This window comes from Ischnura elegans, chromosome 8 (genome assembly GCF_921293095.1).
Source record: "Ischnura elegans chromosome 8, ioIscEleg1.1, whole genome shotgun sequence".
In the NCBI taxonomy this organism is placed as follows: Eukaryota; Metazoa; Arthropoda; class Insecta; order Odonata; family Coenagrionidae; genus Ischnura; species Ischnura elegans.
Window position 1 is genome coordinate 83,074,404 of NC_060253.1, and position 20,563 is coordinate 83,094,966.

The 20,563-nt window shown below is 36.8% G+C and overlaps 1 protein-coding gene across 1 annotated transcript in view; it reads left to right on the forward strand.

Annotated features, from left to right (window-relative positions):
- LOC124163408 (E3 ubiquitin-protein ligase MIB2) overlaps positions 1-20,563 on the forward strand; it is a 74,780-nt gene that overhangs the window by 30,456 nt on the left and 23,761 nt on the right. Inside the window, exons 9-13 of the mRNA XM_046540293.1 lie at positions 678-811; positions 6,261-6,409; positions 10,096-10,252; positions 10,602-10,756; positions 16,479-16,671. Of these exons, the coding sequence (XP_046396249.1) occupies positions 678-811; positions 6,261-6,409; positions 10,096-10,252; positions 10,602-10,756; positions 16,479-16,671 (788 nt within the window). The remainder of the gene's footprint in view (positions 1-677; positions 812-6,260; positions 6,410-10,095; positions 10,253-10,601; positions 10,757-16,478; positions 16,672-20,563) is intronic.

The window sequence follows — 20,563 nt, forward strand, 5'->3', positions numbered from 1 at the left end:
CACCATGTGCAAGACTGCATACAAAGTCACTTGTTTCAATCAGTCTAAAATAAATCAATCAAGTGAACTCACTCATGCTGAACCAAGAAGAAAAACTTTCTACACTTCCCCCGAACGATGTATTTTACTGCGTTGTTTCGTCAAACAGTCAGCATCACATCACTGATTGACGAAACCATGGCCGTGAAGTGCATCATCCTGTGGAAATGTACATGGTTTTTCTAGTTGGTTCAGCATAAATTATAGATTCCACAAAGTTATTCCAGATACCATCACATTAACTCATCATTGGCATCTACTCACCATTTTGATTATCCTATTTCAAGTACTGCCATCAAGAAAATTAGTTTACCCTGCTTCTGCTTGATCTTATTAGTTGTTGATTTGTGTGTGTGACTTGGTGATTTCCTTGACCTTAGAGATTAGCAGTATTTCTTTATTTCTATGTGTATCATTTTACTTATTGCAAAGTATTAGTCTGTAGGTGTGAGTAATTTGGAATGCAATTGATGAGGGACTTTGTAAAATTCCCTCTTCTTGTCACTGATGCATTTGATTCATTCCCTCCCTTTGTATGTATCCTCATGTTGTCCATTTGTTTCTCTCCCTCTCTCTTTCTCCTGTGCCTGACTGACCCCTTGGCCTTGCTCCCTGGATGACACCCCACCCCACTCTAGATCCGTTAGCATCATTGTTGTCAAACCTCCTTGAAAAGAAGTTAGAAAGCACCAGCATCGATATGTTAGTGAGGGAGGCGGCTCAGGGTCATTTGACTGTGGTCAGGGATTTTCTTCTCAAATTCCCTGAAATGGTGAGTACCTCAAAGGGCTAGTTACATTCTTAATTGATGTCATACAGGGTTACAACTTTTCTTTTTTGCAGAATAATTATGAGAGGTAATTCACTGGCCTTTCCTTGCTGTTAAGTTTTCATTTTTTTTATGCCTGTAGTATGATCCAACTTAAATGGAATTTATGTCTTACAGCTTTGGTATTTACTTTGTAGAACTTGATGGCATTCAATTTAGAATAGCTTTTACATCAATATTTCTTATTCCCATTGAAATAAATTCAACCAGCCCCTTTATATCATGCTCTGTTATCAATTTAAAATTTGTTTAAGGTTAATGATTTTTTTATTCATTTTTTTACAATATTTCTTCTTTTATTCCTGTACCTTTATATTATTTATTTTTTGATATTCTAGATTAATATTAACTGCACATTGAAAATGATATTTCTTGTTAATCTAAATAAAAAGATTCATGTAAACCTTGATGATTCAGAAAGGCACCAAAACAGGTTGAAGAAATAATTAAACTGTATAAGACTACAAAATAGTAAAAAGGAATGGCATGCTCTTATTTGCACAGTATTTCTTTTGCTAACCATATGGTTAGTATATATGTTCTTAAAAAAAATCTGCCATTTTCCAATCAAAATAGGGTCTGAAATTGGTTAAGTCAGATCTGGAACTGGTAGAATGTATGGAACAGATATGGAATATAACTGCATAATGTTCTCAATTTTTTCCTTGAATCCTATAAGTTCAGTATCTTCAATTCCATATATATTCCGAATCTAACCAGACTCTGATCTGATTTAATTGGTTTCAAGTTTGAAATATTATATCGGAAAATCTGATTGATTTTCCAATGAAAAGACTTGTGTTTTTTCCTTTTTCCGTGAGTGGTTGCATGCTATTTAAATTTCCTATCCATTGTAATTTTTTTTTATTCATGCAGAACTAATTGTCTGCTTTTGTCCATTCTGTTTGGCAAAATGGTAATGGCAAAAATAAATAGGTGATTCTGAAAGCTTGTAAGATGTTAGTTTTGTTATATAAATGTATAAAATGATGATATTTATTTGAATCTCTACAAGGGTTGTGAAATGTAAAATGTTCTAATGAGTAGCATGGATCTTTCCAATGATGCAGAACATAATTGCAAACATGGTAATGTAGAGAATTTGAATGAAACTAAGTGTAAAGTGGATGTTTTATGGTCTATGGATAAAAATTTCATTGTGAGACAACCAGCACTAGCCTGACCTCTAGGTGGCCGATACATATTTAATTGATGAATACATTTGTACTTTTTCAAAGTTAGGATTTTTATTGTCCTGTACTGTGTTCAATGTCCTTCAGCTTTTCATAGAAAAGAATGAGGAGTGTTAAAAAGAAGAGATTAGGAAGTGAGTTAGGATTCAATTTGTTAAATTCCCTGAAACGACCCACATACAGTGAGTCCTTGTTTAATATTGTTAATTCATTCCTGAAAAACTTGACACTAAGCAAAACTACATTAAATGATGCAGTATTTCCCATAAGAAACAATGTAAAAAAATTTTATTGGTTCTTAACAATCCATTTCTTTGTTAAGAATCCAGAATTTCCTGTGTGAGAATCCAAGGAGGCCACAAATTAGAGCTGTTACTTTAAACAGACATTGCAGTTCTTCTTCACTTCTTTTAATAATGTCTAGTTTTTGTTCTAACCTCACTGTTTTCCATTTTTCTTCACATCTGAAGAACCACCAGAATCGCCACTCCTCTTTGTGGACATGTTTTTCAGTTAGAAACAGAAAAATGTACAGATAATAGGTTAGTTTCCTTCATCAAAGAAAACAAAAGGCAACAATTGCGATTCGTTACCCACCATTAGTGTATTCATAATATACAAATTATTTCGTTTTAGGAATGCCGGTTTAAACGAATGGCAATGGTCCATTTTTATCCTCATTTGAAAAGGACCAGATTGGCGCCCATGCGATGCCACTCCACGTGACGTCACAGGGACCTAGTTTCTATAGGAGAAGATAGGAGTTTTGCATCGTCTGAGGTTACCAATGCATGCATGAGGCGCAGAGCTCAGGGAAACATGTCTTAATAGTCACTTATTAAAACTGGCTAAGGTCGGAAAGTTTTCCTCGTTTGATAAGGTATTAATAATCCTTATTTAAGCCAAGCGCTACCAGCCAGCAGGGTACTCAGCTACCCGCTAGCAGCCTGCGTCGTATCAGCGCTAAGCCTCGCCTCAAGGTCACCTCACCGGGTGGGAGGGGGAACCAGAAATACGACGTACGGAGAGATTTCCCGGCATTCATACTTATGCGTCGCGTTTTCGCGCGCTTGAAATTTTTCACTTTTCATTTAATCGGGAAAAATAGATATGGTCATTTAAAAATCTAAAAGCGTGAAATACGTACTCCAGGAGTAATAATCTTTCGATTTAGGCAATAAAAAAATAATAGGAAACCACCCTATTGATGATGAGGCAATAATTATTCGCTCAGATGAAGATTTAACATACCCTATACCCGCCAATCTTTTCTGTGGAATGAAAATCATCAATCGCATCGGATGCGCTGGTGTCCTATTCGCTATTCATATTTTTTTTTTTGGTCGCACATAATTTGAACAATGTCATTGCGAAGCACTGAGGACATTGAATGATCAAGGGTTTCAATTTTTGGACAACGTTATCGTGAAAAAACATGAACAAAATGGACGAAATGACATTAAACGAGGACACACTGTTTATTTACCCCGTGCACTGAAATGACAAGTCTAGCTCATCATAATCTCTCCATACCAAATCGCACAATGATGAGTTTAGTTTGTCATCAAATTTTCATAATTTTAGCACTATTTTGGGGAACAATTTAAATATTTTGAAAGTTTAATAATTTATGTAGATACTTAACCATATGAAGTAATAATCACTTTTTATTTCACTGTTCTCTGTTGACTACAAACTAAAAATTATCATTTCATTACGTAGCATTCCATTTGAAAGTAACCTCAGAAAAAAAAATAATTAGAGGATAGGAGCACAATATTCTGAAAATGAATTGAAGTTGAAGGGGTTAAGTTTGTAGCAAGTTAGTCTGTCTGCCTCGAAAGTAAACTATGCGCAGGAAGTGAAATCATGAATTGGAGTCGAAGTGCATTGAATGCAAAAATAAAATGCAGTCTGCCGACGGAAGATAGAGCGATGCTTGGGCAACAAATGTTCATCACATCACAGCAGTAGGAAGGTAATTCGTGGCTGGGTCGAAGTGGTGTGGTGGCATTGAATACAAACAAAAAATTCTCGCCCGTATTAGCATGCCATGAGAAAAGAAAATTTGTGCTCACATGGCACAATGCATGTTATCGAAAATACATCGCATAGTATGCGTTCCATGCAGAATCTCTGCGCACTTGTTATAGACGTGGTCCCAGTGCTGTAGCTCGACATTACGTAAAGTTGCAGGCGAAAAATGTGCAACACTGTGACAGGTGACATTGCCACAACGATAGGCAACAAGGCAACGACCGGTTGTGCGGCGGAGTCAGCCTGTCTGTGGAACAGGCAGGTTGGCACTGCCAGTTCAATTTGTTGAGTTGGGATACAGTGATGAGAATTTATGAGAGAATCGAAATGCAAGGGCTCTTAATGGGCCCTTGAGGTGATTACGGAGAAGGAGCTGGTATTAAGGGAAGGGGTATTTATTGCATTAGAGTGACTTAATTTAGAATATCAATAAGTAATTCAAGCTGTCTTTGACTCTCAGTCCATGGACAAATTATGTCATCAGTGTATCTAAAATGAAATAAAAGAGCAATCAGAACTGAATAGTCTTTATTTCTCAATTCTCTAGATGGTTGTCTGTATATATATTGGCTAGGAGATACTGATATAAACTTCAGGTAGGACCATAATTTAAATATAAAATAGGAGTGGAAGTAATTCAGATTAGCGGATGTTTCAAGGAGACTGTTGTGCCCTTTGATCATGAAAACAGCGGATCATTGCTGGGGCAAAATATTGGTCCTGACTTAAAAACTATATCGTTTGAAGTCATGATGATGTTGTCCTAGACCATTAGCATCATTGCCTTATGCTGCACATGCAGAGCACCAAAAAACTTTTCATAACTAAAACCATTTCATAAATGGGCTCCCTTCACGAAAATACAAGGGCATGTGTTTTTTCAACCGTGAATGGCCCATAAATAGAGGAAAACTTGAATGATTCAAATTATTTCGTAGCGTAAAAAATAGGCACCATTTGGCTACTTTTCAGCATGATTGCCTTAACAATTATATCTGTGAGCAAGCTATGATTGAAAACTAGACTATAAAAATTTCACTTTTTTTAGATTAAAGGGCCCTCAGATTCACAGGGCAGGACAAAGGGCAGTTGAAAGGGCACAAAGTCTCTTTGCAGAGATTGTTAGAAACTTCAACAAAGTTCATGGTGTGGGAAACAATATCTATCATTCTTATTTCGAGAAAATGCCACCACTTTTTTCTTTAATGAGATAGGCTTCCCCGAAAAAATGCTATCTTTCTGATCAGCCGTATTACGTATTTCTTGGATTAGATTGGATACTTAGATGAGTTTAAGGCTCATATTTCTTTAGCAATGAAGAACATATCTTTCAGAGTGAAAGGGAGAATATCATTTTGGAGCCACAGTACACTTCGAAGTACGCCAGAAAACGTACTAAAAGAGAAATTTTGTCAGGTGGATTGCTGAAGGAATTCGTTTTTCCAAATGCTAGGTCGAACTTTGTGTAATTTCTCACAATGTGCACCCTAATTATTTAGTATTCTTATGTAGATTAATTGCTGATATCCTTCTAGATTGTCAGAGGTAGCTGTAATGCACTTAAGAATCAGGTACACCACACTCACGCTCATTTCTTTTCACGGAAGAAAAATTACTGCCCAGTGGTGGTACCTGTGATTTGCTGCTGACAGTGAGGCATATCCTTCCCGAGTGTAAGCAGTACATTTTTTTGTTCTGAAAACACAAGCACTCTGCTGGAGTATATTTTAGGATATAATAATGAAACATTGACGCGTAATACATTTTTTGAAATAGTTAAATCTCTTCAATAGTGTATAGATGTAGAGAGGAATTGATGAATAAAAATATGGAACAAGTAAATATATGAGAGGCAGTGCAAAATGACTCATGGCGTTGAAGTACCTTTTAAATTAATTTTACTTCTAGTTCGTAGCACCTTTAGACACATGTGTATCGAGGCAGTTTTCAGAGTTGTGTTATAATGTAGACAAGAGGCCATAATGCCATAGGTCAGGTTGTGCACAATGCCCTGTATTCTTTGGTTGTTATGAAGCAGACTTTTGTAGTCTTAGTGCTAGTTAGTCTCACTTCCATATTTTATCTGATGGGTGTGTATGGGGGCATGTGAATGTGTGCATAAATGCATTATTTCACTGAATTTGTCTTTGCTTGTGTTGCAGCTTGATCAGAAGAGCAGCGGGAAGACATGTCTGCAGGTGGCTTGCCACCAAGGGCACATTGACCTAGTGAGGTTGCTGCTTAATGCTGGCGCTGTGCTGGAAGTGACAGATGACGACGGAGACACCGCACTCCACTACTCGGCTTTTGGGTAACTTTTCATGGGACAAGTTCAATTTGTTTCTCCTTCATTTTATGCATCCAATCATAGGCGGATTTGAAAGAATTCATCTACAGTATAAAAAACTTCACTAAGTAGGTTTTTTTGTTTCCTTTTAACCCTTAGGTGCACGCACCTGCAAGTATAGTGTCAGTGCACGCTTGTGGCTTTTTTGCCGCACTTTTACATTTTTGATTTTCGCAAATATACATTCAAATTTGAGGGTGTTTTAACATATTTGGGTAAATTTTAATAAATAAAAGCACTTTAAATATTTTTCCATTCATTTATAAACAAAAATATTGCATAATTATATGCAAACGTCTTGATAAATACTTAGACTAATTTTTCTGAAGGAATTGCAGACGATATTCTATGCACTATCTAGTCAAAAAACACACACAAAAAAAGGAAATGGATATGCCAAAATGTTAATGCAATCATTAAAATTATAAAAATAACAAACTTTATAAATAAAATTAATTTTTTCATCCTTATTGGCCATCACTGTCTCTGTAATGACATTCATGACATTTTTTGACGCAGGTGGAATAAAAAGCGTGCATAACTTATTTTTCGGTCACTAGTTAAGTGTAGATAATGCATTTTTACGCCAATGTAATTCATATTTGAGTATGAAGATGAAATTTTTAAATTACGACTTGTGGTTTGAGGTTGAGATAAATTTTACAAATAATAATAATAACAAAATAATAATGTAAATGCTCACAAAAAATATAATAAATACGAAACAACATATTAATATATTATTGAAAAAAGAATTATGCTTCCAAGTTTCCACGGTAGCGACAGATTATCAGAAGTTCCTTAGTATCGTGTGAACGCCATCTAGCGGCAAATCACACGAAGTCGTCGTCGTTCTCACTTTGTAAGATTCTAATGCAATAGTGGGTCGTCACATTGACGCAAACATATGTTCTTGGTAGAGGGAAAAGTACAGAAATAGAATACCAAAGTGTACCACCAGTGATCCATGCGCAATAAACGCGCTATTTTGAATTTTTGAAAAATGCTGCAAAATCCCCGCTTAGCGTGCATCTAAGGGTTAAACTGCCCAAGGGGTGTAGCATTCCTAATACTCTGTAGTAAAATGTTGTACAATTTTATTCCTTTATAATAAGGACCATCACTGCAGAGTTTTGTATTTCTCGGTAATACATGAAGTTTGTCACCAGATCTAGTTTTGTAGTTACGGCACTCTTTGTTTTTAACAAAAAAGTTTACATTTTTTTTTATAAATACCAGAATGTTATAGATTTGTAAAAAAAGGTAGTGTTAAGATTTTTTTGTTTTTAAAGTGAATTCTGCATGATTTTTTTATAAATACCAGAATGTTATAGATTTGTAAAAAAAGGTAGTGTTAAGATTTTTTTGTTTTTAAAGTGAATTCTGCATGATTTTTTTATAAATACCAGAATGTTATAGATTTGTAAAAAAATGTAGTGTTAAGATTTTTTTGTTTTTAAAGTGAATTCTGCATGATTTTTTTATAAATACCAGAATGTTATAGATTTGTAAAAAAAGGTAGTGTTAAGATTTTTTTGTTTTCAAAGTGAATTCTGCATGATTTTCTATTTGGTAAGATGTGCCCTTTCTATTCCCTCTTAGCCAAAGTGATCAACAAGGTAGCGCTACTTGAGCTCAGTCCCCCTCTCCTCAAGCCTACTAATGGCTTTTAATATGGGAATTTCTATTGGGAGTTAATTATTCAGAGTGTCCAGCAACTGGTAAAACTGGCAATAGGGTAGTTTCCTTCATCAAAGAAAACGAAAGGCATTGATTGCGATTCGTTACCCACCATTAGTCTATTCATAATATACAAATTATTTCGTTTTAGGAATGTCGGTTTAAACGAATGGCAATGGTCCATTTTTATCCTCATTTGAAAAGGACCAGATTGGCGCTCATGCGATGCCACTCCACGTGACGTCACAGGGACCTAGTTTCTATAGGAGAAGATAGGAGTTATGCATCGTCTGAGGTTACCAATGCATGCATGAGGCGCAGAGCTCAGGGAAACATGTCTTAATAGTCACTTATTAAAACTGGCTAAGGTCGGAAAGTTTTCCTCGTTTGATAAGGTATTAATAATCCTTATTTAAGCCAAGCGCTACCAGCCAGCAGGGTACTCAGCTACCCGCTAGCAGCCTGCGTCGTATCAGCGCTAAGCCTCGCCTCAAGGTCACCTCACCGGGTGGGAGGGGGAACCAGAAATACGACGTACGGAGAGATTTCCCGGCATTCATACTTATGCGTTCATACTTGAAAATTTTCACTTTTCATTTAATCGCGAAAAATAGATATCGTCATTTAAAAATCTAAAAGTGTGAAATATGTACTCCAGGATCAATAATCTTTTGATTTAGGCAATAAAAAATAATAGGAAACCACCCTGTTGTGCGTGAAATTTTAGTCCCTAGAATTATGCATGAATTATTCATGAATTTTTGCTCCAACCAGTAAATTTCAAAATATTTTATTTCAAATTCATTTCAAATAAAAAAAAATTGCCTGTTTAACATCCATTTTCTAGTCAAAATTGTTTTTGTCATAATTAAACTTACAAAGGGACACAACGTACCTTGCTCCGCCTTTTTCGATGAACGTATTTTTTATGACATTCGGAAAGGCGAACACACATCTGAACCAGTAGTGGTTTCCATTGAATGGGCCTCAGTTTGGCTGTTATTAATTAATTTTCATGCGGTACCTTTAACAAGCATTATATAATTCCAAAATAGCACGACTCACCACAGATGGGTCAGTTGTTGTAACGGTTAGCGTCGTCAACTCCCAACCAGGGTCCTGGATTTGGGGCTTAGTCACAGCAGTATATATTGTAGTCTTCATTTTGGTCATACGGCGACAATGTTTTCATAAATTTTCATTGCAGCAAGCATATGCGTGAGAGAAATTTTTTACCATCATAATGGAGTTTAGGTAATTAAGCAGTGTAATTTTGAACGCAGATATATGACGACTACACTAGCAAGGGTTGGTGTGCACAAGAATGTTATTTTTTTATTACTTATAGTGATCAACTTCCAATTTAAAAATGAAAACCACTTCGGACCAAAAGGCGGAGCAAGGTATGTGGTGTCCTTTTGTTGGTACAATTTTTTCAGCCACAGCAAAATGTGGAATGTCAGACAAGAAAACGGAATTGAAATTTATAGCACTCTAGACTCGGATAAGTTTAAAAAACATTAAGAATAGAATGTCAGGTGACGTGAACATCTACTTCTTAGGTCGAAGCAGGGTCTTGGCTTGCATTGAATAAAGTTAAATTTTAAATACGTGTGCTAACTAACGTATTCCTTGTCCTTGTAAATACTACATAATTATAATATCATTTAAATGCATTGAAAAAATGTGGGTGGTAAAAATTCTTATCTATCTCAGTAATCACTTAAGAACAACCTGGAATTTTGTCAAATTTACTTGGAAATCCGGGAATTATGCATGAATTTTTCTCATTTGATTGGCTCCACACCCTGTTATTGGAAAAATTAAGTGGAAATACTGTATTACTTGCTATTTTTACAAGTTTATATTGATTCTTTTTCTCATCCAATTTATTGCGTAACTTGGTCCATCACTTACACTGGATTAGATTGTGGCTACTTATGAAAAAAATGTAATGTATATTTCCCCAGTAACCAGCCAGAAATCATGGAGCTGTTGCTGTCGAGAGGAGCCAATGTGGATGCTATCAACAAAGGCCAGTGCACAGCTCTCCATGTGGCCGTTAACAAGCAGTATTTGGAATGTGTTTGCCTTCTGCTGAAATATAAATGCAATGTCAATGTACAGGTGAGGAATCTTTATCTTTTGAAGATGTTGTGTATGATTGATTGCTCTTAAGCTAGCGTAGAGGAAATTTCGCTTGAGATATCATTCTGGAGGGAAAAAAATAAGCGTGTGATTCAGGTTTAAGAATAATCTTGGTAACTTGGTGGTCTGAGCATCTGCCTGGAAAGCAGATAGTCCGTGGTCGATTCCTAGTTGAGGTGAAATTTTAACATGTGTTTTCTGTCACCATTCCATCTCCACTCTACCCCACTGTTAAAGTCATGTGTTGGTTTTCTTTTCCATCTCTATGTACGTGTATAAATATTTAAGAAAATTAAAGCAAGGGGTTAAATGCCTGCCTTTTTTTCAGGATTCATATGGTGATACAGCTCTGCATGATGCCATTAGCAAAGAGAGCCTAGAAATTATCAGGTTGCTGTGCCGTGTTCCTGGTGTGGACTTCACCTTGAAAAATGTGAGGGGCTTCAATGTCCTTCACCATGCAGCTCTGAAGGGAAACAATTTGTGAGTGAGAACAGTTAAAGAAAGAAACTGACAAGAGTTAATTTTCATTAATATTTGCAACAGATCAAGGGATAATGGCTTTAAATGTTTAGTTGGCTTTTTGGAAAATAGGAGTAGCTCAGTTGCTAGCTTGCTTTCTAAGAGCTAGCTTACTAAGTTCTAGTAGTCTTATTCATATTGTGTGGTGTGCTTTGTATTCTTCTGTAAGGCATCTACCCTGCCTTCTTTATAGAATGTATCTTAATTTTAGAATATCTTATGAAGGTTCATATTAGAAGGAGTGTTTTTTCTCATAGTATGCCCACTACGGAGTTATACGTGCCTATTTATGTCTTCTCCTAAAAATCTCTTTCAAATCCTCTAAAAAATTTACCCATTGGCTCTAAATAGACTTTTTGCACGTAAGTGTGGGAGTCTAAATCAATGGTGGATCCAGAGATGCGCTGAGGGAGCTATAATTTGCATTAGATAGAATGGTAATTTTGTTCGGACCCCTACTGCTGCTGGGAGTTTACCTCCAAATCCCCACCACCTATACCCCCTTGTCCTTATTCTGGATCCCCCACTATCTAAATCTACATGCTTTTCAGAGACATATAACTTAAGTTTTTAGTAATGAACTTAAACCCAAAAGAAGAAACTAGCAGCGTGACAATAAACACTGCCATATTTTTGCAGTACGCAATAATGAAACTTGTGGCGTGGATTAAACCTCTAGTTTTAGCATATACAACTTCGAGTCACATTATTGCCAACAGCCTAAAACAGTTGTGTGTACTACTGTGGGGCGATTTTGTTCTTTGTTGTCTATATTAAAAACTGAGCAGCTGAGAGTATCAAAATTTCCTTTCATATCAATGAATATCTGAAACCACTAGTTATTAAAACAATTCTTTAGATGGTAGGCGAAGACAATTTAAGATGGAAAATCATGTCTACCTTCTTATCCATTCTCTCGTTAGTTGATAATAAAAGAGTACGAAAGTTGCTTGTCCTCTTTTCATGAGTTGGTTACATCATTGGAGTTTTGGCTCATTCCCCCATTTGGATAGACCCAACCCTGGATGAAGATAATCACAAACTATAGTATTCATTGCTACAAAAAATGTGAAATGGATGTGCGACCTCTTGTAATAGGGAAGTGCACTAATTTTTTTTTATTGCTGAATTTGAAAGTTTAGCCTAAAAAAGAAACATTAGTATAGTCACTTTTATTTTCTGCATCTGGGGTATGCACTTTAAAACGTTTTGAAAGTCGGAAAATTTCATGTTGCGCTGAAACACAGTGCCTCCATCTTGATTGAGATGTGACGTCACAAGGCAGTAGTCACCAGTGGAGTATCGCTGTATTCCGTCGCCTTCTTTAGCGCGGCGAGAGTTTCCGGGAATCGGTGGAGTTTGCTTCCTAAAAATGTCGTCTAGTACCGAAAACATGAATCCAAAATAGAATTATAAATGATTTTTTGTTCCAAATTTCATCTCGACGTCGAAACAAAAGCCTGGAGAAGATATTCATTCCCGTGCCTTAAGCACAAGCTATACGGAATAAATGGTTCAAGGCTGCTCCTGACTCTTACCTATCGATGATATTCTGTTTTGAAGATCATTTGAAGGTATTGTAAGATCAAATTGATATTCATATTATAATAATTTACTTAATAGGTACCTCAGTCACATCAGTAAGTGTGTTGAGTCAAAATATAGCATCTTCCGCGTAGACCTACGTAATTTATAAACTGAAAGTAGTTTGGTTAAAGAATTATGGCGCGACTGTTTTTTTACGCGACCGGGCAAAATGCGTACTTTGCCCATGATATGTGCATATATGATAACAAACGATTTTTGTTAAAGTTAATCTTTATTTGTTGAAATTATTACATTTATAGGTGATACAGATATAAAGGTACACGGCAGGTCGCGCGGCGTAATTTGTACTCCACTGGTGACGGGTTCATCTTGCTGATCTAAAAAATTAGCTACAATACCTCGAACTTTGAAAACTCGCAATATAGGTAGTCAGAGTACATTGTAAGAATACACGAGACCATTATAGCCCAGAATGTACGTACAATGTCGAAATCCTTGGTTTTCAAAGACTAACGTATTTTATACGCCAGCGCGCCCGGTCCAGGGTTATCAACTTTTATTTCATCCTATTTGTTTGTTGACATTATATTTCAGAATGGTTCTTTTAGCACTGCTACTGAGGTAAACTGGTAGGTACTGAGTACAAGGTACTGAGGTATGTACTGAGTAAGTAAACTCCCTTTAGAGTAATGTGAATTACAAGTGTTCGAGATATATGGCATTTTATATTCGCTTTGTGTTCTTATTAATTATGCCTGTACGCATATTGTTGCTTGCCGCGAGCCTTTAATGGTATGTGCTCTTGCAAGAGTGGTTTTCATTTTTAACGTGGAAGTTGGTCAGTATAAGCAAAGAAAAAATTAACATTTTAGCGCACCTCAACCCTTGTAGTCATCGTATCTCTGCGTTTGTAATGACACTGCTAAAATACCTAAACGCCATAATGATGATTAAAAAATTGTCTCATGTCAATGATTACTGCAATTATAATTAATGATAAACTTGATGCCGTATGATCACAATGAAGACAACAAAAAATAATGCCATAACGTAGTCTTGAACCACGGTCCTTCGGGTGAGATCTTTCCTTTTAATCGTGCACGCTACCACTATCCCAAACGACCCATTAAGAAATTGTGGATATTTTGGATTTATATATATAACTTGTAAAAAGTAACGCATGAAAATTAATTAATTACAGCCTAACTAACGCCCTAATTGAAAAAGATGCAGCAAGGTACGCGGTCTCCCCTTGTTAGCCTTAACGTCTCGCATTTCTATGGAGCGTTGAACCTGTCCTCCACATTCAAAAATTCAGTAACCATAAATACATCAAAGTTTGGTATACCATTTATAAATCGTTGGAATTTTCCTTCTCCCAACCAAGATTACCTTTTCTTGAACCCATCCTGGACAGCGAACCATTGCAACAACCAGCCAGCTCGGAAATAAGGCTATCATCCCATGATTCTAGTTGCGAAGGGCGAACGTTCCGGCCGGCGTGAATACATACGCAACGAATAAGTCTTGCAGCAAACGTCTCAAATAGGTTTATTAGTTTGACTCGGTTCTTACAAAAAAAGTTTTGGCATGATAAACGGCATTGTGCCAAAATATACCCAGCGAAAAATAAATGCCATCATGCATTTATTAAAGATTCAATGTGCTATTCGTACTACTCTTTCCAAACTTGAAGTTGACACGTAAATGAATATTAATATATTACGCAATGATGAAGTCGTTTAATCAAAAGAGAAGCAGCCACATATATATTCTGAAGATATTTTATGACAGCAAAAAACGGATACCCTCAAATTCTGTAATTTTTCTATGCAATAATAGTGGTAGAACTAAACGGTGTAGAAGCTACCTTCTGCTACTGCCTTGTGACGTCACGGCCAATATTCAACATGGACACCCGTTTTCGCGGCCTTTGAATTTTTCCATATTTCAGGCGGTCATCTCGAATCAAGTATTCACTATTAGGATTTAAACTGTGGTTTTACGACATTATGTTATTCTGAACTCTAATTTAAAAAATGTGTTTGGTGCATTTGAAACACTAGTGCACTTCCCTATTGAGAAGAAGAGGTGATCTGCTCAGCTTGAGTCTGTGACATGATCAACTTTTCTGCAAAAGTGTTAGGGCTCTGGATTTTTCACCACGAATTGCCTGAAGAGGAGGCGACGGATTGAAAAAGGGAAAAGTATGGACTTATTGTTCGCTGTGTTCAGTAAACTCAGTGTGAGATTTGCTGTAGAATAAGATGGCTCTGTGGTGTAGCTGAGAGCATACCTGACCACCAATCGAGAGATCTGGGTTCTACTCCCGATTAAGCCAAATGATTTTTTCATGTCAATTATAATCCTTGGTGTATGTAATTGGTGTTCTAATGATCTCTGCAGTCTCTTCAGGTTATCACCGCATCCGTTGGGCTTTGGTGACAACAGTTTCGCTGACATTGTGGTCAGCGTCAAAGGTCCTTTGACCTGAAGATGCTGACTGCAATGCCAGCAAAACTGTTGTCACCAAAACCCAACGGACGCGGTGAAAACCCGAAGAGAATGCAGAGATCATCTGACAGATGGCCTCATCCAAAGTACATACCTTCACACTTCTACCTTCACAATTTACAAGCTGAGAACTTTTTCAATTTTTTTAAATCTTTTATAAGCACGTCTTTAATCATAAACGTTTTAATCAAATTGGATTTTTCCCATTAATTGACCCCTTACTTGACAATGCATCATTTCCAATGATGCCAACACATGTTCTAAAAAAAAGTCTGTGTTGCAATGTTGCTTACATCCAGGGAACAGATCTGTTCACTAGAAATCTCGTTAATCTGGTACACGTCAATCTGGTTCATGCTTTCTTGGTTGTCACTCTTCTTCTGTATTTTCTTCAATGTATGTAAATTTTAAAATGTTTAGAAAATTGCACGATAAATGGATCTGGTCTTCTTCTCGGTCTTCGTCCATCGGGGTTTTCTTTTACAATCTTCTTCGTCTTACTTCTGTCCTTATTTCTCTCCATATGGCCAAACCATTTCATTCTGTCGTCCTAATTTCACTAATAATATCATTACTCCAGTAGAGTTTTCTGATCTCCTTATTGAATTTTCTTCTCCACCTCCCTTGTTTTTTAGTGGGTCCATAAATCTTACGTAAAACCTTATTTTCAAATAGTATAAAATATTTTTCTCCTCTTTCTTTTTTAGAATCCACATCTCTGACCCATAGGTCAGTATTGAGTATATTATTTTTTTGTATATTCTTATTTTTGTTTTAAGGGATAGGAATTTTAAAGAGAACAGCCTATGGCTTGCGTGTAGACATCTGTTCAGTTCAGTCTATTTTGTATCTCAGTTTCTTCTGTATTATCACGCAAAATAATCACTCCTAAGTATTTAAAGAGGTCTATTTTATCGAACATATGTTCTTCTATTTATATGGGACCTTGATTACCTGTCTGGTATACAGTGCAACCTCGATATAACGACACCCCACAGTGCACCAATAAACACTCGCTATAGCGAATTGTCGCTTTACCGGAGGTGGAGCAAATAATAGCCAATATACCTGTTGCGAACAGATATACAGGAACAGGAGTGGTGCGGCGACAGATAAACATCTATCCGATAAACGTAAGCATAAATCCAGACGAAAGGCGATGTTTTTTTGCGTCACTAAATTTCCTTACTCAAATAACGACTAACTATTCAAACAATTTATAAGCGCCGCACTGAATAAAAATCATGCAAAGCATTGTTTCGTCAATCATTATATTTATCGAACGACAGTTTACCACATAAATTTGAGACTGAGCACTCCATTAACTTCATTTCTAACAGATCGCTAGCAATTACAGAGGTTAAGGAGTCTTGATGAAAGTCTTCCGGCGGTGAAACCCTCGCTATGGCAAGAGCCAACACCGAAAGGGTCTTGTAAAAACGAATTTTTCAACACGCTTATTATAGGGTCAATTGACGGTGCATCGGTTATCTCTCATAATAGCGGGGGTGTCGCTATAGCCCGTACTCGCTTTAACGAGGTTCCACTGTATGTAGCTTTTCTGACGTATAAAGCTTCTATATCTGTCTGATAATGCTTTTAATTTCATTTTCCCAAATAGTGCAACGGAACAGCTTTTGATGCAGGCTCGGCAGTTGGTTGATGTCAAGAAGGATGATGGTTTTGCTGCTCTCCACTTGGCGGCGCTAAATGGTCACTATGCAGTCGCAGAAACGCTGCTAACTCAAGGGCAGGCAGATGTTGACCTTCGTAACAATCGAAAGCAAACTCCTCTCCTCCTGGCCATCTCTCAGGTTTGTGTTTCTCATTTGAAATGATAATAATAATAATAATGATAATATTTATTAACTTCATTGGGATAATACATCCATGGGTTTCGTCAAGATAATACAGCATAAAATGTTAACATATAATAAAATACGATACAAACACACAGCTATCAGTGGGATTGAGGTCATAGGTTAATACACAACACCAGTTAAAAACTCATTTAGATTGTAGTAGCTCTTTTCAATTAACATATTTTTCAGTTTGGCTTTGAATTGGATTGATGAGGAAATGGAACAGATGGTGATAGGAATCTTATTGTACACAGTGGCAATGGAGTGGTATGGACCTTTTAAACAGACTCTGTAGGAGTATTGGAGGGAGTGTATGTTGTTTTTGGAGCGTGTGTTGTGATTGTGTAGGTTGGCGTTAACAGGGAAAAGATGAGGATTATTTCGAACAAACATGGCACAGGTAAGGATATAGATTGAGGGGAGAGTTAAGATGCTGGAACTTACAAAAAGTGGTCTGCCTGGTGTGCGAATGGGGACTCTATAGATAGCTTTAACAGCTTTCTTCTGGAGAGAAAAGGTTCTTGACAACAGAGAGGAATTTTCCCAAAACAAATTGCCGTAGGATAAATGAGAGTGTACTTTGGCATAGTACAGATCTTTGAGTGTGTTTTTGGACACTACAGGTGCAAGCTTTCTTATCATAAAAAGACCCACAGAAAGTTTTTTATTCAGTTCAGAAACATGTGATGACCAGTCAAGTGTATTTGAGAGGTGAATGCCAAGGCATTTTATTGTTGTTGAAAAGGTAAGCAGATGATTGAAGAGTAAATCTTCAGCTTGGTGAGGGTTATGGAGGGAATGGAATCTAAGGCTTGAGTTTTTGTCTTCAATGGAGACAGGTGTTAAAGAAAATTTATTGGAATTTAACACAATTGCTTTAACATTCTGTATTGATCTGTTATATCATTATGAAGGTGCAAACTAGGAAATGTCTGATATTTTAAAACTTTATCACAGTGTCGGACATGGTGAGTTGTCGATTTTATGCCATCAAAATTTGATATCGTTTAACTTTAAATTCCACTTTTCTGTAATTTATAACTGAAGTAATTTTAACTTTAGAAATGTAAATTAGTGAAGAAAAATTTTCTTGTGGCTAGTTTTTTCTAGTTGAAGTATGTATTTGGGAATTGTTTGCCTAGATATCATTAGTATGAGGAAGAACATTGTTTTTCTGTTCTTGGGCATGCTTTTAATGTTATTAGCCAAAAAATTTGAAATTGACCTTTAATCTAGACTATTGTTTTCCTTTTTTCATAATTGGAAGTGTACAGAAGTGGAGAATGCTCAATGTCATGTGTCAAACTTTATGGAAATACACTCTTGCGGCTATTTGTTCAGTACATGTCTCCAATTCAGACAGATATCGAAGGAAAAAGTATTTGAATGTAAATCAAATGTTTTAATCTGTTGTCTCGTTATTAAGGTACCAGCTTAACTTCAGCTTGAGAAGCATATTTCTATAGTTTTTACCTCTGTTGTCACGGAAAGAGTAGTCATATTTGTGGGTACTTCAGCAAAGAAATAACTTAGAGAACCCATAACTCAGAAACAAGACATACTACTACAACAAAATTAGAGTTCTGTTTAGATTAGAGATGTGCGAATAGTATCCGCGAATACTCGAATACCTCGAATACTAGAAAGTATTCGATATTCGAGGTTTCGAATAGTTATGCGAAAAGTACCGCCTCGAATACCTCTAATACAGTGAAACCTCTATTTTACACTTTTGAATGGACCACTTACATAAAGTGCAAAATTGAGGAAGTTGTAAAATAGAGTATCATTTATTAAAGGTGGTATTGTTTGGGACCTGATAAAAAGTGTGCAAAATCAGGGAAAACGTAAAATGGGGGAATGTAAAATCGAGGTTTCACTGTACTTTGAATTTCGCGTCATACACTGTCGCACGCACGTCGTTGGTAGTTGACTCGGAAAAATGTAGAGAACTGTAGTAATTTAGTGCTCGCAGCGCCGTTTTACGCAAGTTGACGAATTACATCAAATTCGTGGATTTTAGCGGTGAAAAGAGTTCGACGAGGGGAACCGAAAATGATCGGGTGAAAAAATCCGAAAATCCCCGATTCCCCCACCACGAGAACCTCAGTGCCGTGGGATAGCAACCTTAGGGCATTTCCCACGATCCGCTATCCCCCTCCATTCAGCACTCGCCTCACCCACTCTGCCGCTTTCCTCTTCTCCGAAATCAAAGAAAAGGTCCCAGCTCCCGCAGGGATCGCATTACGAAGACCCCTGCTTCGAAAAAAATATCGAGTTACGAGAACAATAAAAACGTGTTCTCACAAACTGACCTTTTTCTGGCTACCTGCTTCGAAGTTCCCCGTTTCTGGAGGTCAACTGCTGTGTGAGTACCGTGGGATACTTACATTAGCGCATTTTCCAAGATCCGGTATCCCTCTCCACTCAGCACTAGCCCCCACTCTGAAGCTTTCCTCTTCTTCGAAATAAAAAAAAAGGTCACAGCTCGCGCAGTGATCATATTACGAAGACCTTAGCTTCGAAAAAATACCAAGTTACACGAGAACAATAGAAACGTGTTTCGGGCCCTCCCTTTTCTCCCCCACTGACCTTTTTTTTCCTACCAGCTTCGAAGTTCCCCATTTCTGTGGAGGTCAACCGCTGCATGAGTCATCTATTAGCACAAAAGGTGTCTAAGAATGACTTTCATCAATTGATGTTACACCTTTATTAAATTGGAATATTAGTAATGTGCGCGTCATTTCAAAAAGAATAAGACCAAACACGACGTATTTCTGAGTTTATTTAAGCATTTTACGCAAAGAAATAAATGTCAAAATGCGACGTAGACTTAGCATTCTGGCGAAACTCGATATGAGCAGCAGAGCTTCTCGGAAGTTGATGCGGTATTTTTTTCCGAAAACATATATCAAGTTACAATTTATGAGTGGTGCTATAAATCTTTATTGTTACAGTCCCAGACAAAGGGATATTTTCTCAGAATATTTGGTTTCTCCCTGATAGCAATTCCAATTCATCTTCTTATCTCGTGAGAACTCCCAAAGATGGACTGAAAATAATTGAAGAAAATCCGGTGGAGAAGAGCTTGTATTTTACAAACTGCCTCAGATTGTCAGCTAACACTAGGCAGCAACAGTGGGGGTAAAGCGATGTTAGTTGAATTAATTATATGCCCAATTGTTTCCATAAAATTAAAATATTCCATTAATCAGCTTAATTCCTGTTCGAATCTTTTAAAGGAAATCAAAATTACTCCCCAAAATCTTGTGTTGCTTGCTGCATATTCAACCGAGTCAAACATTCCAGCATTCATCATTTAGTATTCGAGGTATTCGAAATTCGAGTTATTCGAATATTCGAGCAATGATTTAATATTCGAATTCGATATTCGAATTCGAGAAATCTGCTATTCGACCCATCTCTAGTTTAGATATACTTCTTTGCCACTCCTTTGCTACCCTCTGTTGCGGTTCTACTTCCCGCTTATTACGTAAATATCAATAGAAAAATTACCTCTAAATTCAAAATACTTAGTTTTTTTTTCTCAATAATTTGTTCTAGAGGGTACCTCTCTATGCTTGAGGCCCAAGCGTAGACTTTGTTGTTGGGAGATTTCGTAATTGGAGAGGTTTGTTACAGGAGGTTTTTCTGCACGCATTGTCCTTAGGACGGTCCGATGACTTCAAAAAAGGGAGGTTTCCTCGAAATTTCGCAGTATGGTGGTTTTTTGTTTACAGGTTTTATTTACAGTAGACTCCCAATTATCCAGCTGTGGTTTATTCGAGTTGCGGATTATCCGAGCATGATTTTCACTCTCGTTCAATTTTTTCCATGATCTTTA